Source organism: Thamnophis sirtalis, unplaced genomic scaffold (assembly GCF_051295495.1).
Source record: "Thamnophis sirtalis isolate CommonGarterSnake01/CBP01778 unplaced genomic scaffold, rThaSir2_p1.2 scaffold_5, whole genome shotgun sequence".
Taxonomy (NCBI): domain Eukaryota; kingdom Metazoa; phylum Chordata; class Lepidosauria; order Squamata; family Natricidae; genus Thamnophis; species Thamnophis sirtalis.
Window position 1 is genome coordinate 11,441,757 of NW_028261385.1, and position 26,542 is coordinate 11,468,298.

General features: G+C 45.2%; 1 protein-coding gene across 1 annotated transcript in view; it reads left to right on the forward strand.

Annotated features, from left to right (window-relative positions):
• CTIF (cap binding complex dependent translation initiation factor) overlaps positions 1 to 26,031 on the forward strand; it is a 111,278-nt gene extending 85,247 nt beyond the window's left edge. The window contains exons 7-10 of the mRNA XM_087715355.1: positions 12,784 to 12,809; positions 13,229 to 13,384; positions 17,749 to 17,802; positions 21,298 to 26,031. Coding sequence (XP_087571481.1) covers positions 12,784 to 12,809; positions 13,229 to 13,384; positions 17,749 to 17,802; positions 21,298 to 21,513 — 452 coding nt within the window. The 3' untranslated portion in view covers positions 21,514 to 26,031. The remainder of the gene's footprint in view (positions 1 to 12,783; positions 12,810 to 13,228; positions 13,385 to 17,748; positions 17,803 to 21,297) is intronic.
• Positions 26,032 to 26,542: the final 511 nt, after the last annotated feature.

Sequence of the window (26,542 nt, forward strand, 5' to 3'; positions counted from 1 at the left end):
AATCGTAGAATGTTCTCAATTTTATTACTTAAAATGAAAGATCTACCGTGTTTCCCCAAAAATAAGACAGGGTCTTTTTCTTTTGACCCCCTGAAATAAGCATTTGGCCTTATTTTCCAGTAGGTCTTATTATTTTTGAAATGCAGGAGGCAGCCTTGTCACCTCATGGCTGCTGCTGTGTTGCAATATTTTTGGGTATGGCTTATTTTGGGGGGAGGGTTTATTTTAGCACGTGCTCAAAAGCCCAATTTGGCTTATTATCCAGGGAGGTCTTATTTTGGGGGAAACAGAGTATCTCCTTTAAGGTTTTTTTTTTCCTTCCCATAATTAGGGTTAGGACAATTAATGACTTGCTTTTGAAAAAGACTTTTAGAAATAACAGAATTGTCAAATATATAGTCCAGCCTAAATTAAACATGGCTAAATTCCTTTGCATTCAGTGAGTGAGTGAGAATATCTGATTAGATCTTAGAAGGAGGCTGGAATGTAACACACCATTGGTCCTTGGTGGCTTCCGCTTTCTTGGGGGGGAAATAGTGAGATTTGAGAGATGAACTCCTGTTGCATTTTACTAAGCTATTATTAGATATTCTTCATATTTCCCATGAGATTTATGACCGTCCCATCAAAGCTACACCAGTCTGCGAAGACCTGGGATGCCCTACTGAACTCAAATTCCTGTTCAAACCCACATTCATAAGATCAGGGTGAACATCTGCATTCTTCAACCTTTTAAGGCATTAGACTGACTTTATCTCAGAACGTCAATCCGAGATTCGTGTAGAAGAGCAGGCTGAGCTGGAAGGCGGCATTAAGTGTGTCATCAGTTTGGAGTCATCCTTGAATTCCATTGACCCTTATCTAGCACCAATTTAGCCTTGATCGTTATTGACTAGATTGTTGTATTAGGGACATCAATAATAAACTCTGCTGTACTTCAAAGTCAACAAATGCTCCTGGGTATTTGCACCTGACAACAGGATGGATAAAAATCAATGATTTTTTTAAAAAATCTGATTTTTTAAAATTTAAATTGGATTTTTTAAAATCAAATTTATTTTAATAAAATGCTTTTGGGGTAAAAATCTATCTAAAAGTAGCTTTCTATTTAAGATACATTAAAAATTTAGTTTATTCAGCATGAAATGGAGCTTAGTTTTGTACAGTGGTGGGATTCAGCCATTTGGCTCCTATTCGGGAGAACCAGTTGTTGGAAGACATCTCCTTTTGTTTTTTCCCACTTTACAGGGCTAATCCTGTAAGGAAGGCAGGAAGGAAACATTCTGGTGTTGTTTCTAGCCTCATCTTTATTGCCCTGCTTACAGAAACTGCCTCTTCGGTTAACCCTTATCACATTGGAACAGCTAAGGCGAAGCGCCCATCGACCTGAGTGACGTTGAGGTGGCCAGGCCCACCCAGTCACATGACCACAAAGCCACGCCTACCCAGCTGGTCATTCGGGCAGAGAACCGGTTGTTAAATTATTTGAATCCCACCACTGGTTATGTAGCATGGGGCTGTATATTCTGCAATATTTACATTTTTTGGTAAACTCATTCAATGAATCCGAGCTCTGCAAGCTAAATAGAAAATCTTCAGGTTTTTTTGGTGCAAATAATAATATTAAAGATTCTGACTACCAGCAAGAATGAGTCCTTACATTTAAAGAGCACGTGTCATTTCAGATCCATCGTGGCAACACCTGTTAGCAGGCATTCACTCACCTGCTGCCTGCCACGTCCCACACCTTCTTGTGTCACTGCTGCATCACCAGCCATCCCATTAAAGTGAATGGGACTGTCAGTGAGTCAAGAGTAAGTCAGGGGAGGATTCGCTGTGGGGCAGAGATGACAGTGGCTCTTTATAAATTATGATTTAAACCGAGCTGATTTAAATCAAGCCTTTTTTACCAGTGATTTAAATCAACATGATTTAAATCAACTTGATTTAAATCAAGTCCGCCCTGCCTAAACAATTTGTCTTTTCCTCCCAATTCCTTTTTCTGTGATGTAAATTATGCTTTGGTGGCCAGGGCTGTGTAGAATAATTTGGGAATGAGAATAGTGGCAGATAGAATTTCTGGCTTTGGGGAAAAGGTGTTTTGGAAACCACATAAAGCCTCCTTTTTCTGTCTCACAATGGTGGGAAAATGACGTTCTGATGGACCAACCCACAAAAAGGTACTTAAGACCTGATTTTGACGTTCCAACAGCCACCCCTCCCTTCTTGCGGTTGTATGATTGGTCATTTGGCAACTGGCTCACATTTACAGCCGTTTGTGGTATTCTATGATCCACATGACCATAATTTTCAGTCCCCGTCCCCCCCCCCATTTATTTGCCAGTTTCTGGCAAAAAAAACAACGGCGGTTGGATGAAATGGCTTCACTTAATGACCATGTGTTTTCATAATGACTATCAAAAAGACAAGGGACGCAGTGGCTCAGTGGCTAAGACGCTGAGCTTGTCGATCAGAAAGGTCGGCAGTTTGGCGGTTCGAATCCCTAGCGCTGTGTAATGGAGTGAGCTCCCGTTACTTGACCCAGCTTCTGCCAACCTAGCAGTTCGAAAGCATGTAAAAAATGCAGATAGAAAAATAGGAACCACCTTTGGTGGGAAGGGAATAGCGCCTTCAGAGTTTAGTCAGGCCGGCCACATGACCACGGAGATGTCTTCGGACAGCGCTGGCTCTTCAGCTTTGAAACAGAGATGATCACCGCCCCCTAGAGTCGGGAACGGCTAGCATATATGTGCGAGGGGACCCTTTACCTATGAAAAAGAGGTCATAAAATTGAACACAGGGACATGATAATCCATTTACCATCCCCAATGACATACGTAATTCCAAGATCAAGTACGGTTGTAAAGCAAAGCCTATCCGTATAGAATTTCAAAAGGGCTTTCCTCTTTTTCAGTGCTGATACAGATCCCCTCTCTCCATATTTTCAATCTGTTATAAAAACTGAACGGTGACCATCAAGTTAAACAATTGCATTAGAGTTTTAGGTTCAGGGTGGAGGATACAGAATCATAGATAACATCTCACCAATTGAAGGACACCCCATAGAATAATACACCAAGCAACAGAGGAAAAATAAAGAATTTCCTTTTCATGTCTCTTTCATGTTGCTATCAGCATTCGTGCTTGACTTAAAATAACTAAGAAGCAATGGGTGGAAGCTCCTCAGAGGAAGCTCCAAGATCCAACCTGGAAGTAAGGAGGGATTTCCTGACAGTGAGAACAATTAGTCAATGGAACAGCTTGCCTCCTGGAGTTGTGGGTGCTCCATCACTGGAGGTCTTCAAGAAAAGATTGGACAGCCCTTTCTCTAGGATGCTCTAAGGTCTCCTGCATGGGCAAGGGGTTGGACTAGAACAGTGGTCTCCAACCTTGGCAACTTTAAGACTTGTGGACTTCAACTCCCAGAGTTCCTGGCTGGGGAACTCTGGGAGTTGAAGTCCACAGGTCTTAAAGTTGCCAAGGTTGGAGACCACTGGACTAGAAGACCTCCAAAGTTTCACCCAGCCCTATAATTCTAAATACAGCTCTTAGCCAGACAGACCAGATTTTACTGTAAGAAAAATCAGATAGGGTGTATTACAGAGGTGGTATTCAGCGGGTTGTGACCGGTTTGGGCGAACCTGTAGCGGAGATCGCGAGTGGGCCTGCCCACCCGCCCCGGCTTTATGCGGTCCTATTTAGCAACACTTTTTCAGACTGGCCACATGCGTGGAAGGCACTCAGGAAGCAAAGCTCCTGCGTGGAAGGTGCGTGCACAAAGCGAGCATGCGCACGCGGGGCAAACCGGTGGTAGAAATAAGTGAAACCCACCGCTGGTGTATCACTAAGCTACGAATAAGGAAACAAGAACATTAAAAACATTGGAAATGGCTTTTGATGTGTTAAATGGTTGGTTTGTGTTAAGGGATTCAGGTAGGTGGGGTTCCAACACTGGAGTTGTCAAAATAAAGGCCCAGAATGACACTACCCCCCCCCCAAAAAAAAACCCCAAGACCATCTCAATAGTTCTCATTCACAAAAATAAATTGGAATACTTAAGAGTTTCTGATTTCTTCTCTTGCATACAGGTAGTCGTCAACTTAAAACCATTCATTTAAGTATTTAAAACCATCCATTTAAGAAAGAATATCACTAAAGAAATGACTTAGGACTGTTGGTGGTACCTTGCTCAATAGTAGTAACCGTGAAAGGGATCTTGGAGTCCTAGTGGAAAACCATTTAAATAGGAGCCAGCAGTGTGCAGCAGCTGCCAAAAAAGCCAACACAGTCCTAGGCTGCATAAACAGAGGGATAGAATCAAGATCACGTGAAGTGTTAATGCCACTTTATAATGCCTTGGTAAGGCCACACTTGGAATTCTGCATCCAGTTTTGGTTGCCATGATGTAGAAAAGATGCGGAGACTCTAGAAAGAGTGCAGAGAAGAGCAACAAAGATGATGAAGGGACTTGAGGCTAAAACATATGAAGAATGGTTGCAGGAAATGGGTATGTCTAGTTTAATGGAAAGAAGGACTAGGGGAGACATGATAGCAGGGTTCCACCACAAAACCGCGGAGTACAAAATCGCACTCGACGAAAGCGCACATTTGACGTCATCACAGCGCGACGAAAACATCGCGCTGTGATAGAAAAATGTAAAAATAAAGCGAAAACCTTACCCTAACCCCCCCAAACCTAACCCTAAACCTAACCCTAAACCTAACCCTAAACCTAACCCTAAACCTAACCCTTAACCTAACCCTAAATCTAACCCTAAACCTAACCGTTAACGTAACGCTAAACCTAACGCTAACCCTTAACCTAACGCTAAAAGTAACCCTAACGCTCTAAACCTAACCCTAACCCTTAACCTAACCCTAACCCTAAACCTAACCTTTACCTTTATGTGAATCAGCTTGCTTTAATTTTAATTTTATTTCAATTAATTTTTTTCGTCGCGCTGTGATGACGTCACATGCGCACTTTCGTCGAGCGCGATTTTGTCCTCCGCGGTTTTGACGGGTCACGGATAGCAGTCTTCCAATATCTCAGGGGTTGCCACGAAGAAGATGGGGTCAAGCTTTTCTCCAAGGAACCTGAGGGTAGAACAAGAAGCAATGGGGGGAAACTAATCAAGGAGAGAAGCAACTTAGAACTGAGGAGAAATTTCCTGACAGTTAGAACAATTAAGCGGTGGAACAGAAGTTGCCTCCAGAAGTTGTGAATGCCCCAACACTGCAAGTCTTTAAGAAGATGTTGGATAGCCATTTGTCTGAAACAGTATAGGGTTTCCTGCCTAGGCAGGGGGTTGAACTAGAAGACCTCCCAGGTCCCTTCCAACTCTGCTATTGTATTGTTTTTCACACTTACGACCATTACAGCATCCCCATGTTCACATGATCAAAATTCAAACACTTGTCAACTGATTCATATTTATGACAGTTGCAGTGTCCTGGGAGCATGTAACCATTTTTTTTTGCGACCTTCTGACAATCAAAGTCAACAAGGGAGCCAGATTCACTTAACGACCGTGTTACTAAATTAACAATTTAAGAAAGAAGACATAGGGAGGGGGGGGCAAAATTCACTTAACAAGTTCATTTAGCAACAGAAGCTTTGGGCTCAGTTGTAGTCATAAGTCGAGGTCTACCTATACTTCTCCCAAACATTCAGTGACGTTGGCTAGGAATGTTAGGAGTTGCTTCCCATCCCAAGCCAGGTTAGGAAAAATGCCTTTAAAGCATAGCCTGGTTGTGAATCACGTTGGCAAGTCCAAACAAATCAGTTTTAGTGGAGCTTTTGTGCCGTTGAGCCAATCTCAAATACTGAGGTGTGGAAGTTTCACAACCTGCACTACTGGGCTATTAATATTGGTTAGATAGCTTGCAAAACATAATTGATAAAAACTGCATCATGTTTTCTTCCATTTTGTGATCAATCTTTAAGGTAAAGGTTCCCCTTGCACATATGTGCTAGTCGTTCCCATCTCTAGAGGGCGGTGCTCATCTCCGTTTCAAAGCCGAAGAGCCAGCGCTGTCCCAAGATGTCTCCGTGGTCATGTGGCTGGCATGACTCAATGCCAAAGGCGCACGGAACACTGTTACCTTCCCACCAACGTTGGTTCCTATTTTTCTACTTGCATTTTTTACGTGCTTTCGAACTGTAGTCCTCAATGGAACTGCATCTTCATGGAGGGAAGTATGCAGAGGAGTATCCCAAGACTCTGTTTTGGGCCCAATACTCTTCAACATCTTCATCAATGATTTGGATAAATGGGGAACTCATCAAATTTGCAGATGACACCAAGCTAGCAGGAATAGCCAACACTCCAGAAGACAGGCTTAAGATACAGAAGGATCTTGACATACTTGAACATTGGGCACTGTCTAATAAAATGAAATTCAATGGTGAAAAGGATACGGTTCTACATTTAGGCAAGAAAAACCAAATGCACAGGTACAGTATAGTTGGTACCTTGCTCAATAGTAGTAACTGTGAGAGGGATCTTGGAGTCCTAGTGGACAACCATTTAAATATGAGCCAGCCGTGTGCAGCAGCTGCCAAAAAAGCCAACACAGTTCTAGGCTGCATAAACAGAGGGATAGAATCAAGATCACGTGAAGTGTTAATACCACTTTATAATGCCTTGGTAAGGCCACACTTGGAATACTGCATTCAGTTTTGGTCGCCACGATGTAGAAAAGAGACTCTAGAAAGAGTGCAGAGAAGAGCAACAAAGATGATTAGGGAACTGGAGACTAAAACATATGAAGAACGGTTGCAGGAACTAGGTATGTCTAGTTTAATGAAAAGAAGGACTAGGGGAGACATAATAGCAGTCTTCCAATATCTCAGGGGCTGCCACAACGAAGAGGGAGTCAAACTATTCTCCAAGGTACCTGAGGGCAGGACAAGAAGCAATGGGTGGAAACTAATCAAGGAGAGAAGCAACTTAGAACTGAGGAGAAATTTCCTGGCAGTTAGAACAATTAATCAGTGGAACAGAAGTTGCCTCCAGAAGTTGTGAATGCCCCAACACTGGAAGTCTTTAAGAAGATGTTGGATAACCATTTGTCTGAAACGGTATAGGGTTTCCTGCCTAGGCATTGGGTTGGACTAGAAGACCTCCAAGGTCCCTTCCAACTCTGCTATTGTATTGTATTGCTAGGTTGGCAGAAACTGGGACAAGTAATGGGAGTTCACCCCATTCTCAGCATCTTTTTTGGGCCGTGGTGACCCAAACCGGATGCTGTACTCCAAGTGCACCATAAAGGGTCATTTCTCAAGAACGTGATGCTTTCCCAGGGTTGATGCAACCAAGGGCTGCATTGGCTTTTTTGGCAGCTGCAGCACACTGCTGGCTCGTATTTGAGTGGTGGTCTACTAAGACCCCTAGATCTGTCTCACAGTCACTACTTTGAGCCAGGTGCCACCTATTCTGTCTCTGTGTATTTGGTTTTTCCTGCCCAAGTGCAGGACCTTATTTTTCTCACCACTGAATTGAATTATTTTGTCTAGGGCCCAGTGCTGAAGACTGTCAAGGTCCTTCTGAATCTTAAGTCTGACTTGCAAAGTGTTAGCAATTCTCCTCAGCCTGGTGTCATCTGCAAATTTGTTGAATTCCCCTTCTATTCCTTTGTCCAGATGAGTTAGGAAGATGTTGAAGAACACTGGGCCTAAAACAGAACCCTGGGGTTACCCCAATGCATACTTCCCTTTGTATAGTAGACTAGCCGATAACCTGGCATTGCCCGAGGATTTATTTATCTGGAAAATGTCCAGACCAAACATAATTTCTAATGTTCGATTTTTCCCCTTACCAGAGGGAGTACTTTGAAGCCGTTACCATGGCAGCTCCACTGCGCTGCACAGTAGAAGCCATTTTATGGCAGTACAGTAGAAGCCATTTAAAGGCACAACAGGCTGTATCTTAACAGAACATACCCACCCACCGAGGGGTGTTATGCGTATCTTACCCGCACAGTATAATTTTTTTCCCAGAGAGTAAATCATCTGTGTACCAAGTTTGGTTGAAGTTGCTCGAGGCATTCCAAAGTTATGCTGGAACACACACACACACACACACACACACACACACACACACACAGAGGCGTTTTTATATATAGATAGATTAATCTTCACCAAACAATTTCAGTTTGTAACTTTTCACCAAAGGAAAAATTCAGCTGCTTCCCTTGTTGCCAAAGTTTGAAATCTTCTCTCTCAAACCACGTTTGCATTTTAAAGGAATATCCATTAGATTTTTTTTTTTCAAAAGCTATTTTTTTCAGAAGACAGTTTTCCCATGGCAGCTTAGAATTCCTTAAGGTCACATTTTTAAAAAACTTGGAACTAAACCTAGCGGGTGAAAAAGGCACAGCATAAAAAGCGGTAGAAACCAGAGGCAGTGGAAAGAGAATGACCTAAAAAGTCCCTTTGCCGATTAAAAGCCTTCAAATGCACAGGTACAGAATTGGATGGTGGGGAAGGGAAAGGAAGAAGGCTCTGACCAGTTTTGCAGAACCAGTAGTGGAAATTTTGAGTAGTTTGGAGAACCAATAAATATCACCTCTGACTGGCCCCACCCTCATCTATTCTCTGCCTTGCAAGTCCCAGCTGATGGGGACGGAATGGAGATTTTACAGTATACTTGCCCCTGGAGTGGGGAGGGAATGGGGATTTTGCAGTATCCTTCCCCCTGGAGTGGGGAGGGAATGGAGATTTTAGAGTATACTTCCCCCTGGAGTGGGGAGGGGATGGGGATTTTGCAGTATCCTTCCCCTGGAGTGGGGTGGGAATGGGGATTTTGCAGTATCCCTCCCCTGGAGTGGGGAGGGGATGGGGATTTTGCAGTATCCTTCCCCCTGGAGTGGGGAGGGAATGGAGATTTTAGAGTATACTTCCCCCTGGAGTGGGGAGGGGATGGGGATTTTGCAGTATCCTTCCCCTGGAGTGGGGTGGGAATGGGGATTTTGCAGTATCCCTCCCCTGGAGTGGGGAGGGGATGGGGATTTTGCAGTATCCTTCCCCTGGAGTGGGGAGGGAATGGAGATTTTAGAGTATACTTCCCCCTGGAGTGGGGAGGGGATGGGGATTTTGCAGTATCCTTCCCCTGGAGTGGGGTGGGAATGGGGATTTTGCAGTATCCCTCCCCTGGAGTGGGGAGGGGATGGAGATTTTACAGTATCCTTCCCCTGGAGTGGGGAGGGAATGGAGATTTTAGAGTATACTTCCCCCTGGAGTGGGGAGGGGATGGGGATTTTGCAGTATCCTTCCCCTGGAGTGGGGAGGGAATGGAGATTTTAGAGTATACTTCCCCCTGGAGTGGGGAGGGAATGGAGATTTTACAGTATCCTTCCCCTGGAGTGCGGAGGGAATGGGGATTTTGCAGTATCCTTTCCCTGGAGTGGGGAGAGAATGGAGATTTTACAGTATCCTTCCCCTGGAGTGTGGAGGGAATGGGGATTTTGCAGTATCCTTTCCCTGGAGTGGGGAGGGAATGGAGATTTTACAGTATCCTTCCCCTGGAGTGGGGAGGGAATGGGGATTTTGCAGTATCCTTTCCCTGGAGTGGGGAGAGAATGGAGATTTTACAGTATCCTTCCCCTGGAGTGGGGAGGGAATGGGGATTTTGCAGTATCCTTCCCCTGGAGTGGGGTGGGAATGGGGATTTTGCAGTATCCCTCCCCTGGAGTGGGGAGGGGATGGAGATTTTACAGTATCCTTCCCCTGGAGTGGGGAGGGAATGGAGATTTTAGAGTATACTTCCCCCTGGAGTGCGGAGGGAATGGGGATTTTGCAGTATCCTTTCCCTGGAGTGGGGAGAGAATGGAGATTTTACAGTATCCTTTCCCTGGAGTGGGGAGGGAATGGAGATTTTACAGTATCCTTCCCCCTGGAGTGGGGAGGGAATGGTGATTTTACAGTATCTTCCCCTGGAGTGGGGAGGGAATGGAGATTTTACAGTATCCTTCCCCTGGAGTGGGGAGGGAATGGGGATTTTGCAGTATCCTTTCCCTGGAGTGGGGAGAGAATGGAGATTTTACAGTATCCTTCCCCTGGAGTGGGGAGGGAATGGGGATTTTGCAGTATCCTTTCCCTGGAGTGGGGAGAGAATGGAGATTTTACAGTATCCTTCCCCTGGAGTGGGGAGGGAATGGGGATTTTGCAATATCCTTCCCCTGGAGTGGGGAGGGAATGGAGATTTTACAGTATCCTTCCCCTGGAGTGGGGAGGGAATGGAGATTTTACAGTATCCTTCCCCTGGAGTGGGGAGGGAACGGAGATTTTGCAGTATCCTTCCCCTGGAGTGGGGAGGGAATGGAGATTTTACAGTATCCTTCCCCTGGAGTGGGGAGGGAATGGATATTTTGCAGTATCCTTCCCCTGGAGTGGGGAGGGAATGGAGATTTTACTGTATCCTTCCCCTGGAGTGGGGAGGGAATGGAGATTTTACAGTATCCTTCCCCTGCCACGCCCACCAAGCCATGCCCACAGTACCGGCAGTTAAAAAAAATTTGAATCCCACCACTGGGGTGTTTGATAGTTCCTGCTGGCTGGACAACCGAAGAAACTCCTACCAGGGCAGATTTTTAAAAGGAACCAGGCGGCTGCTGGTTGGCAGAGCTTCAGTTCCGAGGCTTGCATTTTCAGAAATAAATGCAGGAGGAAACAGAGGCATGTAGAAATTAGCCACGCTTATTTGGAAGTCCAGCAGCCAAATTGAATCCCAGGCAGGGAACCGGAGCAGAAAACATCTCCTGGATAAAGCTTTGGCTAGTTTGTCCCGGCAGCAGAAAATAGCTGCAACCACAAATATCTTGCTGCTGGGAGGATGACATCTTTGGAAATGGCTGTGTTCCTCCCACCACCACCACCAAGGAGGAGTGGACGGTGAAGAGGGCAGAATTGGCCCAAATGGCAAAACTGACCTACTTGATTGGAGGCAGAACAATGAGTCCTTTTTATAAAAGATAGGAAAACTTTCATGAGCTCGTTTGCTGAACATGGATAAAAACGAACTGGGGATTTCTGGATTAAAGCTCTGATTAAAAACGGTTGACTATGGGAAGAAAGGGATTATATAAAGTAGGTAAAATGACAAAAAGTGTGTAGCTGCTGTAAAGAAAATCAGACGCTGCTTCTTTGACCCCCCCCCCACTTTTTTCTTCCTTTATCTTCCTGTTAATCTTACTGCTTCTATGTTTATCTGACTGTTACTAGCACTTTTTCTTTTCTTCTACTTTTTTTTCTTATATTCTTGTTTTTATTTAAATTATGTAAAATCTCTTCCATCCATTGTCCGTCCGTCCGTCCGTCCATCCATCCATCCATCCATCCATCCATCCATCTATCTATCTATCTATCTTCTATCAATCTCTATCTATCTTCTATCTATCACTTATCTATGTATCTGTTTATATCTATCTATCTTCTATTAATCTCTATCTTCTATCAATCTCTATCTATCTATCTATCTATCTTCTATCTACTATCTATGTATCTATATCTAACTATCTACTATTTATCTCTATCTATCTATCTTGTATCAATCTCTATCTATCTATCTATCTATCTATCTATCTTCTATATCTATCTATCTTCTATCAATCTCTATCTATCTTCTATCTATATATCTATTTCTATCTATCTATCTATCTATCTATCTATCTATCTATCTATCTATCTATCTATCTATCTATCTATCTATCAACACATAGATACGTACAGAGGTAGCCCTCAATGTACGGCCTTCATTTGGGACCAGGATTTCCATTCCTTAAGCAATGTAGTTGTTAAACACATTGCACCTCATGTTACAACCTTTTTGCCATGGTTCTTAAGTGAATCGCCAAAGTTGTTAAGTGCAATTGTTAAGTGCAATTGTTAATGCGATCATTAACTGAATCCAATTCTCCCATTGATTTTTCTTGTCTGAAGCTGGCTGGGGAAGTCACCGGGTGGCAATCCCATGACTCCATGATGCTGCAACCATTGTAATATCATGCATGTTGAACCCAAGAGCCCAAATGTTGATCATGTGTCCATGGGGATGGGGATGGGGTTGGTTGTAAGTACAAGGACTGGTTGTGTGAGTCACTTTTTTCAGTGCTGTTTTAACTTGGAATGGTTTGCTAAATGAACAGCTATAAGTCAAGGGTTATGTCTGAGATATATCACTGAGCTTGTCGATCAGAAGGTCGGCAGTTCAGCGGTTCAAATCCCTACGGAGTGAGCTCCCATTACTTATCCAGCTTGCCACATGACCATGGAGACATCTTCGCACAGTGCTGGCTCTCCGGCTTTGAAACGGAGATGAGCACCGCCCCCTACAGTCGGGAACGACTAGCACAGGGGTCAGCAAACTGCGGCTCTGGAGCCGCATGTGGCTCTTTCCTCCCTCTGCTGCGGCTCCGTCACCCGTCGGCGCCACAATTTTGAGAGTAGCTTCCGGTGGGGGGGGGGGTGAGAAGCTCCAGGAGAAGACTCTATGGCAAGGGGAGGGTTTTCTAGTTGTCTCCACAATTGATAGGGCTATAACAGGTAGAGGGGAAAGTATGCCGTGCTAGGAGGAGACTCTATGGAACTGAACTTCCGGTCAGCTCCAGAATTGAACAGGAGACTTCCGGTGTTTTCTTTTCTGTGGGAAACGGGTCCAAATGGCTCTTTGAGTGTTTTAAGTTTGCCAACCCCTGGACTAGCACTTATGTGTGAGGGGAACCTTTTCCTTTACTTTATATGTAAAAAAAAATGCTCTGTCTTATATTCTGTTTGGTCCCCAGTGAGCAATTTTGAAAGCAAAGCAGAGGTAAAGCCAGTTAGAACCTGGGTAGGGCACTGCTGGGAATCCCAGGACTGTAATCCAGACTAAAGTCACCCAAACATTCAGTACCACCCATGTCCATCATGCTGTCAAGAAAGAGGCAAGAAGTTGTCCCTGGCAGTCAGGTGTTGCCCCGTTCCAAGCTTCTTCCAAGTGCATCAGAGTGACAGGTCTCAACACAACCGGCTCCTTGTTCTGCTAGTTCTACTACTGAGTCTTTTTTAAAAAAAAACCAAAAATATTATTTCACTAAAGGAAACATTCAGAAAGTTGAACTCTCACTGAGGGCCACTTCAAACGCTTCTTCTTGGGTTTTTTTTGGGGGGGGGTCTTTCTTCTCTGTTCGCAGCGGCTGCTGTCTGACTTTCTTCTGCCCCCCTTCTTCCTTCTTTCCTTTTGTGCAGAAAGATTTCACGATGCGAGAAGAGCTCCAGCAGAGGGATGTGGAACGCTGGCTGGGCTTCATCACCTTCCTCTGCGAAGTCTTTGGCACCATGCGGAGCAGCACCGGGGAGCCCTTCCGGGTTCTTGTCTGCCCCATTTACACCTGCCTCAGGGAGGTGAGTCGGGTTGGGAGTGGAGGAGGGCCTGTCTTCCTTGCTTACTATCCATCACTGTCTACAGACAAAAGAATGAAAGGAGCAGATTTTCCTGCCATTGTCAGCTCTGGAAAATTTTGTGTGTTGGGGCTCTCCCCTCTTACAAGATTCCTGTTTCTGACCTTGGCTTCCCAAGAGCCTCAAGCAAACTCCTTGTTCCCAACAAAAACCCCTTTTATTGATTTACTGCGAATTCTGCTCATTAACATCCAGCAAAATCTTTCAAGGGAGGATTTATCTGCAAAACTTGGCAAAGAGTCCCAGAGAGTCACGAACCAATTAAGTGAACTAATTGTCTCCTGCAAACTCCACTCCCCTTTCGCTCCACTTTTATTTCCTCTGGGAGGGGCCATTCATCGTCCACCTGTGGCTTTACTCCCAAGTTGCTCCCTGTTTTTTAGTTGTTCCCTTCGCATCTCTGCACATGCACACACTGGGAACAGGCTCCAGCTGTTTCTCTGCCTCACTGATGTTTGACTCTGAACACAGCTGATAACTCCCAGATGGCCCTGGCCCCCTCTCTGCCTCCGACACAGAGCCCTCATCAGAGCCTTCCCCAGACTCCAGGACTGGCCCATGTTCCTCCCCAACCTCCTCACTTTCCGAATCTACTGCCATCTCTGCTGGCTTCTGATGGGCCACAACAATCCCAATTGGGAATGCATAAAATTGCGGTGCACTTCAAACAATATTTGGGGATTGCCATTGCCTGAAAAGAGGGAGAATTCCTATAGCACCCGATAAATATTGATAAATGTGGCAAAACAGTATTGGTTAGAACACAACATTCCATGCCTGATTAAGGCCTAGCATTTCATCTAAGGCAGAGGTGTCCAAACTTGGGAACTTTAAGACTTGTGGACTTCAACTCCCAGAATTCCCCAGCCAGCCAGCCTGGGGAATTCTGGGAGTTGAAGTCCACAAGTCTTAAAGTTCCCAAGTTTGGACACCCCTAATCTAAGGGAAATCTTACATAAGGTAGTCCTTCGTTTATGATTAGTCACTTGGTGACCATTTAAAGTCACAATAGACCTCCCCCCCAAAAGCTTCTTATAACCCAAATTTGAAGTTCCAATGGCCCGCATCCCATCCCATGGTAACATGACCATATTTTGGGCACTCAAGCAGCTGGCCACCATTTCTGGTCATATATAGAATTTATAGATACTGTATGTGACCTCAAATTACAACATTTTTGCTGAAAACTTACTACATCTGAGGACTCTCAAGCATGACTGTCACTGATATGAGTGGACCCTGGTGGAGGCAGATATAAATTCCAAAAAACCATCAGCTCTTCTATGGGCTCTGGGAGATAAACCTAATCAAGGTTCATCTCCTAGAGGCCAAAGTTAATTTTTGGATGGGAACTAATCAAGGAGAGAAGTAACTTAGGACTAAGGGAAAATTTCTTGACGTTGAGCAAAATCAATCCATGGAATGGCTTGCCTTCAAAAGTTGTGTTCCTCCAACCCTGGAGGTTTTTAATACAGTATTTTTCAGAGTATAAGACGCACCAAGATTTTGAAGAGGCAAATTAAAAAAAAAAGGTTTTGCACTCTGCAGACCTCCTAAAAATGGCCCGTTTTTGCAAAAAATGCAAAAAAAGCGGGCATGCATAGCTTTTAGGAGGCTTGTAGAGTGCTCTTGGGAGGCTGAGGGGGGGAACCAGCCCATTTTTCGCTCATTTTTGCCCTTCCCACCCCCAGGAGCACTCCATAAGCCTCCGAAAGGCTATGCAGGGCCATTTTGGTGAAGGGTGGTGGGGTTTCGGGAGGCCAAAAATGCTGTATTCAGTGTATAAGATGCACTCAGATTTTCACCCTCTTTTTTGAGGGAAAAGGGTGCGTCTTATACTCCGAAAAATACGGTATGGTGGTTTGTTTGTTTGTTTTTTGCTTGAGTAGGGGGCTGGACTAGAAGGCCTCCAAGCTCCCTTTCCAACTCTGTTAAAACCTCCTTCTCTCTGATTCCACCAACATCCAACATAGAGACAGCCTGGCTTGAGGTTTCAACAAGACCTTTGTTCAGCCATCTCTGTTACCAATAATCCTCCTCGGTGTCACCGCAGCAAAGTTCGCAAGAAGCAGCTCAAAAAAAACATCCTCTGGAAAATTGTTGTGTGTTGTTCTCTCTCTCTCCTCTCTCTCCCCCCCCCACCCCCAACTGGGTCATGAGTTTGCTATTATTGAAGGCAGACAGTCTAAGAGCGACGTCGCCATAAGAAGCCTTTTGCCTGAGTCATTTCGGCCTCGTCTGCTTTGTTTGGTCTCACGGGTTGTTGGTTTTTTTTTAAAAAAAAAAATTCCATTCCTCTTGGCTTCCGTTCTTGGAAAGCGATGGACTTGCGTTCGGTCGTAGGCACGGCCTGAAAAAGCAAGCCAGGTTAGCAATGGAGGAGGATGTTACACCGAACACAACCTCTACACGGGAGCCTTTTTGATCAGGGCTAGATTTACTCAACAAGGTGCTGCTTGGAGAAAAAATGGCTTCAGTGCTACTTTCACCCACGTTGCCACCAACTAACCATCGCCTCAGATATGACGAGACTACAATTCCCAGAATTCTTCAGGGTAGAGATAAGGGTGACGGTGCTGGACCAGAAGCCGAAGTCCCAGAGTTCAGTTCAGTTCAGTTTATTAAATTTATATGCCGCCCTTTTCCCCCGAAGGGGACTCAGGGCGGCTCACAACTCGAACCGGGGAGGGGGATACAGACAAAAGATTTAAAAAACCACAGCATAACAATATATAATTTAAAACTCACAACAGTCATACCATTCGAGACGGGGGCAACAGCTCTTTAGTCCCAGGCCTGTCGGAACAACCAGGTTTTGAGGGCTTTGTGGAAGGCCTGGAGGGTGGTGAGAGTTCGAATCTCCACGGGGAGTTCGTTCCAGAGGGTCGGAGCAGCCACAGAGAAGGCTCTCCTCCGGGTAGTCGCCAGTCAACACTGGCCGGCGGATGGGATTCGGAGGAGGCCTAATCTGTGGGATCTAATCGGTCTAGTGGAGGTAATTGGCAGCAGGCGGTCTCTCAAGTACCCAGGTCCAATACCATGAAGGGCTTTATAAGTGACGACTAGCGCCTTGAAGCGTATCCGGAGACCAATAGGCAGCCAGTGCAGCTCGCGGAGGATAGGGGTGTTACGTGGGTGAACCGTGGTGCACCCACGATCGCTCGCGCGGCTGCATTCTGGACAAGCTGAAGTCTCCGAATACTCTTCAAGGGCTGCCCCATGTAGAGCACGTTGCAGTAGTCCAGTCTAGAGGTCACAAGGGCAAGAGTTGAATCCACATTCAGGCACAGAAAGTGGAGAAATCCTATTCCCTCCTTTCTTGGATAGGTCCTAACCTGAGGTAGATCCTCCTTCCATCTCTGCTTCTGCTTTTTCATGGCAGTGTCCTTTTTACGTCGTTGTGTTATTGCCTTCCTCCAGGACGTCGTAAACTAGGACCTGCCCACTGTATTGGATGTGCAATTCTTACCTTAGATGTATAAGGTCAAGGTCAAGGTTCCCCTCGCACATGCATGCTAGTCGTTCCCGACTCTAGGGGGCGGCACTCATCTCCGTTTCAAAGCCGAAGAGCCAGTGCTGTCCGAAGACGTCTCCGTGGTCATGGGGCCGGCAGGACTTAACACCAAAGGCACATGGAACACTGTTACCTTCCCACCAAAGTGGTCCCTATTTTTCTACTTGCATTTTTACATGCTTTCGAACTGCTAGGTTGGCAGAAGGTGGGACAAGTAACGGGAGCTCACTCCGTTTACGCTGCGCTAGGGATTCAAACCACCGAACTGCCGACCTTTCTGATCGAGAAGCTCAGCGTCTTAGCCCCTGAGCCACCACGTCCCTTAGATGTATGCAACACACTAAACTGGTTGGGTCAACATATTCTGTGTATATTCTTTTTAGTAAGTGAAAAGATCAGTTGGACTCGAATCCGTTTTCTTTTCAAATGCCTTTTTTTTTTCAGATTTCAGCCTGAATGAGGAAAAAAAAAGACATTCATGTGGCATTTTATATATAATTTATGGAATGCCAGAACATTCCATTTAAATTAGATATTACTAACTATCTAAAATGGAAAGAATTCAAATAGAGGGCAGATATCAAGCTAACCTGCCAATCCATTTATTGCAATGTATCAAGAGAGTAAATAAAGCATGAATGCAAAATAAAATAGGTCTTTGCCGCCTGCTTTGGCTCTGACCTGAGCAAATCTCACTCTTTGAACACCTGAGTTTTTGTTTTTGTTTTTTCCTGGAGAAGAATTTCTAATTTCTGGGTCGTCTTTCAATGTCGTCTTCTCTCTGTTTCTGCAGTTGTTGCAATCTCCGGATATAAAAGAAGACGCGGTCCTTTGCTGCTCAATGGAGGTAGATATTGGGGCATGTTTTATCTAAACTATTTCTACCACTTCCTTCACTCAATAAAGAGGACTGTTTTTTCCCCCCTAGAACAGTGTTTCTCAACCTTGGCAACTTGAAGATGTCCGGACTTCAACTCCCAGAATTCCCCAGCCAGCGAATGCTGGCTGGGGAATTCTGGGAGTTGAAGTCCGGACATCTTCAAGTTACCAAGGTTGAGAAACACTGCCCTAGAGAATGTCCAAATTATAAGAGAAAGAATTTACGCGGCCCTTTCACTGCACAAAATCAGAAACTAATATTAGAAGGATCTTTTCAAAGCCACAACAGTATTTATTTATATTTATTATCCTAAGGAGCTGTTTTCATAAATGTTTCCTATAGATTTATGGCAAGACCGGGAAACTTGCTCTGTTATAAGCCCATTCTACCATCATAATACACTTACTGAGTTTTAGGGTTTAGTGTATTTAGTGGTGCTAGCCAGGGGTGGTATTCACTTACCTTCCTTACCGGTTCATAAATGTGAGCGCATGCGCCGTCTCCACACATCTGCACAGCCTTCTGCGCATGAGCTTTTGGCAGAAAAAGGGCCTAAATGGGATGCCGTAGAGCCGGGGCGGGTGAGTGGGGTAACCCGCGATTTCCGCTACTGGTTCGGACAAACTGGTCCAAACTGGTAGAATGCCACCTCTGGTTCTAACTGAATTTTTCGTGGCATGACAAAACCGCGCTCGACTAAAGTGCGCCCGATTAAACCGCGTCGCTGACGTCATCAACAGGGCGACAACAGCGAGCGCGGAGAAAGAAGGGCGCTTTAAATAGCGCTTTGAAAGCAAGCCGATTCCAGTTAAGGTAAGGGTTAGGTTTAGGGTTAGGGTTAGGGTTAGGATTAGGGTTAGGTTTAGGGTTAGGTTTAGGTTTAGGGGGGTTAGGTTTAGGTTTAGGGGTTAATTTTAGGTTTAGCGTTTACAGCGTGCTTTTTTCTCCGCGCTGTTGTCGCGCTGTGATGACGTCAGCTACACGGTTTCGTCGAGCGCCCTTTAGTCGAACGCGGTTTTGTGGTGGAACCGAATTTTTATGATACTGCATGCCTAAAATTGCTTTAAAAAAAATACTGGTAGTCCTTGACTTACAACCATTTGTTTATTGACCGTTCAAAGTTACAACAGTGAAGAAAAAAGTGACTTATAACCGTTTTTCACACTTACAACCATTTCAGCTTCCCCATTGGTCACCTGATCAAAATTCAGATGCTTGGCAACTGACTCACATTTACGACGGTTGCGGTTTTCCCGGGGGTCTGTTGATCTCCTTTTGAGACCTTCTGACAAGCCAAGTCAATGGGGAAGCCAGATTCACTTAACAACATTGTTACCGACTGAACAACTCCAGTCATTCACTTAACAACGGCGGCAAGAAAGGAAAATGGAGGAAAGCTCATTTAACATCTGCCCCGCTTAGCAACAGAAATTTGTGGCTCGGTTATGGTTGTTAAGCCGAGGACTGCTAGTATGTAGAAAACCAACTGAAAGGGGCATTTGTTGATATCGTATACATGTGATACCTGTGTTATTTGAGGTTTACTTTAAGAAGGTTTCTTTCTTTTTTCTTTTAACTGGCATATTGTAGCCAGAACTTGGAGAAAGACCTCAAAAGTCCAGTGAGGAAATTCATACTGTAGATTGCTTTCTAAAAAAACAAAGAGCATTGTCCACATTGTATTGGTCATTCTAATTCCCTCAATCTCAGTATCCAAATTGTAACGGGAGATCTGACTCTTAATAAACATGTACCATCGTTGACCAAGGTCTGCTTGGACCGGTGGGAGGAGGGACAATTGCAAAGAGTGTTACGTCTCCTCCTTCCTCCCTCTACCCATCCAAAGCATTGAAACGGCATAATTCGTGGCACACATGGTTCCACCACAAAACCGCGTTCGACTAAAGGGCGCTTGACGAAACCGCGTAGCTGACGTCATCACAGTGTGACAACAGCGCGGAGAAAAAAGCACGCTGTAAACGCTAAACCTAAAATTAACCCCTAAACCTAAACCTAATCCCCCTAAACCTAAACCTAACCCTTAACCTAACCCTAAACGTAACCCTAAACCTAACCCTAAATCTAACCCTAAACCTAATCCTAACCCTTAACCTAACCCTAACCCTTAACCTAACCCTAACCCTAACCCTAACCCTTAACCTAACCCTAAACCTAACCCTAAACCTAACCCTTACTTTAACTTGAATCAGCTTGCTTTCAAAGCGCTATTTAAAGCGCCCTTCTTTCTCCGCGCTCGCTGTTGTTGCCCTGTTGATGACGTCAGCGACGCGGTTTAATCGGGCGCGCTTTAATCGAGCGCGGTTTTGTCGTGCCGCGGCACACATTTGTTGGTCTGGAAGATTCCCACTTTTCTTAACTCTCCTGCCAGAGCTCTATGCTGTGTTAAAATAATGTTAAAATAAAACATCAGAAGAACTCTTATTTCTACACACACCTCTTCGCCTCGTATCTATTCTGATGCCTCTCCTAGGGAATTTCTCATCTTTCTTTCTACCATCCTAAACTTTTATGTTATTTGCCTCGGGTTTTTAAAATGACAGTTTACAGGGCGTTGTGAACCATAGACTATGGGGGCCCAACCTTGGCCATGTTCTGACCGAGGCTTCCCAAGAGCCTGAAGCAAACTCCTAGTCCTGACAAACACCCCTTTTATTAATTGACTGTGAATTCTGCTCATTCACATCCAGCGAAGTCTTTCAAGGGAGGATTTACAGTCACAGACCTTATCTGGCTTGGAGAGCTGCCAGGCCGATATCTGCCAAACTTGGCAAGGAGTCACGAACCAATGAAGCGAACTAATTGTCTCCTGCAAACTCCACTCCCCTTTCGCTCCTCTTTTATTTCCTCTGGGAGGGGGAATTCATCGTCCACCTGTGGCCTTACTCCCAAGTCGACCCCTGTTCTTTAGCTGTTCCCTTCGCCTGGCAGTTCTGCACATGCACACACTGGGAACAGGCTCCAGCTGTTTGTCTGCCTCACTGATGTCTGACTCCGAAGGCAGCTGATAACTGGCATACAGCTCTGGCCCCTTCTCTGCCTCCAACACAGAGCTCTCATCAGAGCCTTCCCCAGACTCCAGGACTGGCCCAGATTCTTCCCATGTTCCTCCCCATCTCCGAATCTGCTGCTAGCTCCGCAGTCCGCTGGAGAGCCACAACAGGCCACTTTAAGACCTTTGGACTTCAACTCCCAGAATTCCACCTTCCAGGAGTTGGTCCCTAAGTCTTAAAATGGCCAAGGTTAGACACTATTTCTAATGGAGCTGCGTGCGTCGAAGCAATAACTAAATCTAGCATGTGCAAAAGGAAGCAGAGCCTTCTTCTCTGCTTCTCTTCTTCCCATTTGTGGGGGGGGGGGGCGGAGAACGGAAAGAAGGGTGAGACGTGGAGGGGGAGCCAACCGGTCCTCGGCTTTTGACCGCCTTTCTTTCTTCCTCAATAGTTGCAAAGTGCCGGCCGGCTGCTGGAAGAACAGCTTCCCGAGCTGATGACGGAACTGCTAGCCACCGCTCGCGACAAGATGCTGTGTCCCTCGGAGTCCATGCTGACCCGGTCCTTGCTCCTGGAGGTCATTGAGCTGCACGCCAACAGTTGGAACCCCCTGACCCCCACCATCACGCAGTATTACAACAAGACAATCCAGAAACTGACAGCTTGAAGGCAGCAGCTCGGGCGCAGCCCACTGCCCGGAGCAAGACACGCACTTTAAAAGAAACAACACAAAACACACATTCAGAATATTCTAAAAGGACGCAGGAGCGATCGAGTTACAGGGACTGGAGAAGGGACGGCGCGACCGTCCGGTGGTCCGATTCCTAAAGAGACAGCCCGCAGCATGTTTAAGAATACGTTCATTGGGGCGAAGCATGTCTTTTTTTCCCCCCCAGTCGCGTCCTCAGGTGCCGCCCCTTCCTCCTTTCTTCCCTCTCCTCCCCCCCGCTGTGGTTTTGTTGGAAAGTTTCCCTTTTATGCAACCCGTGGCTCATCGGCTCAACATCCCACCAAGCTATTGTTGGGGGCTCAAGAGGAACATGGCCCGGTTGAATAGCGACTTGGAGGGCAAGAACGGATGGTCTCCGAAGCATTGTAGCAGCTTGCGTTGGCCAACTGGCGGGAGGCAGGCCACAGCAGATGTCTTTGGGGGAGCTGGGAGGAGGGGGGACAACAAAGACAGACCTGTTCCACCCCAGATGCTGGTAACTGACAGCTTTTGTCAAGCCGAAAGGACGTCCCCTCTTCGTCCCTCCTGTCTTCAAAGGTTGGTCTCCTCCTTAGCTGTCCTCTGTGGCGCCCCACCCCGAAACCTCATTCTAGATTAGACATTGAGAAGCGATAATATTTTTTCTGCCGTTCCTTTTTCCTGGGGGGTTTGGGGGGGAAGGTATTTGCATTTGCACTGAATATTATTTCCCTTTGTGGGGTTTTTTTCCCATTCTATAAATATATGTATATATATATACTGTATATATATATATATCTGTATATATATACATGCACATATTCTTATATCAGTGCTTCCCAAACCCGGGTAAATAATCCACCCGCTGGGTAAAAGTGGTTTTTCTTTTGGATAAAGATACACATCCCCATTAACTCAATCACAAAAGGGACACTGAAATGGATGGAAAGGGTGTTGTTTTTTTTAACCTACCTTGGGCTGAAATGACTTCCGATGCATGGTTTTTGGGAATGAAAAACAATCTGGGAAGGACTGCATTAGGTGAAGTGACAGCCTGCTGTTTCCTTTTTGGGAAAAAGGAAAGTGCGTGATGTGAGATTGCAGAGAACATGCAAAGGTCTTGAAGGGAGGCCACCAGGCCAAACATCACCCAAGAAGTATTATTGCCATTAAAATGTCTTGCCAACAGGTTTGCAGTGAAGAGTCGGATTCTGTACAGACTCTGATGTAATTCTCTTCCTGTCCGTTTGCAAGAGACAATTAGTTCGCTTCATTGGTTGATGACTCTCAGAGACTCCTTGCCAAGTTTAGCAGATATCGGCCTGGCAGCTCTCCAAGCCAGATAAGGTCTGTGACTGTAAATCCTCCCTTGAAAGACTTTGCTGGATGCGAATGAGCAGAATTCACAGCTTTGCTGGCTGGGGAATTCTGGGTGTTCAAGTCTGCCAGGCTTAAAGTTGCCAAAGTTGGAGACCCCTGCTCTTCCACATATTTCCTGATTGCTATGAGAAACCCCAGGGCTATACAGGTAGTCCTCAACTTGCAACCATTCAAAGTTACAACAGCAATTTACAAAAAAATGACGGAGGACTTATTTTTCACAGACACAACCGTTGCAGCAGCATCCCAGGGATGGTATACAGTTACCTTCCCTACCGACTTGCAAATGTGAGTGCGCACATGCGCTTTTGGACAAAAAAAGGAGCCTAAATGGGATGCCATAGAGCTGGGCACAGGTGGGTGGAGCCACCTGCGATTTCCGCTACCGGTTCGGGCGATCCGGTCCGAACCGGTAGAATACCACCTCTGCAGCTGGTTACGTGATCAAAATTTGGATGCTAGGCAACTGGCCTGGGTTTATGACGGTTGCAGTGTCCCTGTGTCACCAGCAAAGTCAATGGGGGGACGGACCCAGATCCACTTAACGACCATGTAATTAAGTTAATAATGGCAGGGATTCAACTTACCAACTGTGGCAGGACAAGTCCTAAAATGGGAGAAAAGTCAACTACCTTGCTTAGCAATGGAAATATAAGCATTAATTGTGGTCGTAAGTTGAGGGTTTACCTGCATTAGCTTTTTGCAAGGTTTTTGACCTGTGTAAAAGTCTGGGAATTCCCACGTACACACACATTTCTGAATATCTTGAACCAGCTCTCTACCGTTACATCTATTCCAGAGGTGGGGAAGCCATGGAATTCTGGGAGTTGAAGCCCACAAATCATAAAGGCGGCATGGTCCCCCCACCCCTCATTTAGTCGGTTCTACCACAAAACCGCGGACGGCAAAATCGCGGTCGACGAAAGCGCATATGTGACATCATCACAGCGCGACGAAAAAGATCGAAAAATGTAAAAATAAAGCTAAACCCTTCCCCTAACCCCCCCAAACCTAACCCTAAACCTAACCCTAAACCTAACCCTAAACCTAACCCTTAACCTAACCCTAAACCTAACCCTTAACGTAACGAAAAACCTAACGCTAACCCTTAACCTAACGCTAAACGTAACGCTAACGCTCTAACCCTAACCCTTAACCTAACCCTAACCCTAACCCTTAACCTAACCCTTACCTTTATGTGAATCGGCTTGCTGTAATTTAATTTTTATTTCAATTTTTCGATCTTTTTCGTCGCGTTGTGATGACGTCACACACGCGATTTCGTCGACCGCGCTTTTGTGGAACGCGCTTTTGACGGGTCACGATTTAGTCAATGTAAAAAAAAGGCAGTGCGTCCCCATCTGATGGCATCGCACAACTCTACATTCCTTAAGTATTTTCTCTCCACTTTAGATAAGTGTTATTTATTTATTTTTAATAAATGGGGACCAGTCGCATCCCAACAGCAGTATTATTTATTCATTTAGATCAGCTCTGGCTGGGGGGGGATTCTGGGAATTGAAGTCTCCTCGTTTTAAAATTCCCCAAGGGAAAGAAACGCTGATCTAAATGAAAAAAGGCCAGCTCCTCAGGAGCATTTAAGGATTTAAATTTAAAGCTGGAAATTTAATAATATTCCAGACTGAACATTTAATGTGGAAAGGGAAAATATGGTCACCCTGCCATCTGTTTTCTAAAATATCTGAATGACTGTTTAACTATTAACCTATGTGATATCAATATATCAGCTCTGCTGTGCTTTACACACTTGGTGTTTCTCATATTAATTATAAATATATGGATTGGCTTGAATTGTGCAGAGAAGCACACAGGTAGTCCTTGATTTACAACCCTTTGTTCAGCGACTGTTACAACAGCACTTTAAAAAATAGTGACTTACAACCAGTCCTCACACTTATGACCATTGCAGCATAGTCATATGATCAAAATTTAGATGCTTGGCCACCCCCGTGTATTCCACTCCGTTGGAGTGTCCTGAGATGATGGGGTCGCCATTTGTGACCTTCTCCGATAAGCAAAGCTGGGGGGAAGCCAGATTCGCTTAACAACGGAGGCAAAAGTGGTCCTTGCTTAATGACCGCATGATTCACGTTTAACAATTGCAGTGATTCGCTTAACAACCCGCGGCAAAAGAAGGTCATAAAACTGGGTGCGGCTCCCTGAACTGCCTTGTTTAGCAACAGAAATTCTCTTCCTCATTGTGGTCGTAAGTCGAGGATCGCCTGTAACGTAGATGGAGACAAAAACCGAGTGCCAATTATTCTCCGAGTTGACTTGCAGCAAATCCGCTGATGGTGAAGATTGGGGAGTGAGCAAAACTAATAGTAATTAAGTTGGGTGTGTGTGAAGGAGGGATTTTAATACACCGTGGTTTTAAATTATGGTAGAAGCTATTCTGTCGTAGCCTAATATTAATTCAGGGAGCTCAGTAGGAATGAGGAATTAAGACTTGAAGATGGATAGAAGGTGAGTTGTAAGTATGTGTTAGGTGGAATTTCTGGAGTAGGAAAATGTTTCTTGTTAAGAAGTTTTTTAAAAACCCAATAATTTTTACTGTGTTGTCTTAGCCTTGGAATTTAAGGTGAAATGTATCAGTGTTCCCCCCCCCCCCAAATATCATGTCAGAATTTTAGTTTATAGTTTGCTCAACAAGCTGACTCGTTAAATGTTTTTTTTCTCCATATGAAGTGAATGGTTAATGTGAGAATATGCTATAGAGGGAAAGAATACAGAATTAACAGAGTTGGAAGGGACCTTGGAGGTCTTCTAGTCCAACCCCCTGCTTAGGCAGGAAACCCTACACCACTTCAGACAAATGCCTGCCCAACATCATCTTTAAAACTTCCAGTGTTAGAGCATTCACAACTTCTGGAGGCAAATTATTCCACTGGTTAATTGTTCTCATTGTCAGGAAATTTCTCCTCAGTTCTAAGTTGCTTCTCTCCTTGATTAGTTTCCACCCATTGCTTCTTGTCCTGCCTTCCCGTGCTTTGGAGAATAGCTTGACTCCCTCTTCTTTGTTGAGATATTGGAACAGATGAAGGATTCAATGACCCAGACGTTGCATAGTTCAGTGCTTCTCAACCGTGCCAACTTGAAGATGTGTGGACTTCAACTCCCAGAATCCCCCAGCGAGCATAGCTGGCTGGGGGAATTCTGGGAGTTGAAGTCCATAAGTCGGTGTTTCTCAACTTTGGCCACTTGAAGATGTGTGGACTTCAACTCCCAGAATCCCCCAGCGAGCATAGCTGGCTGGGGAATTCTGGGAGTTGAAGTCCATAAGTCAGTGTTTCTCAACCTTGGCCACTTGAAAATGTCTGGACTTCAACTCCCAGAATCCCCCAGTGAGCATAGCTGGCTGGGGAATTCTGGGAGTTGAAGTCCATAAGTCAGTGTTTCTCAACTTTGGCTACTTGAAGATGTCTGGACTTCAACTCCCAGAATTCCCCAGCCAGCGAATGCTGGCTGGGGAATTCTGGGAGTTGAAGTCCGGACATCTTCAAGTGGCCAAGGTTGAGAAACACTGCCATAAGTCTTAAAGCGACACGGTTATACACCCCTCATCTGGTGATAACCGGATCTGTTGTCCTTTCCTAACTCTAATTTA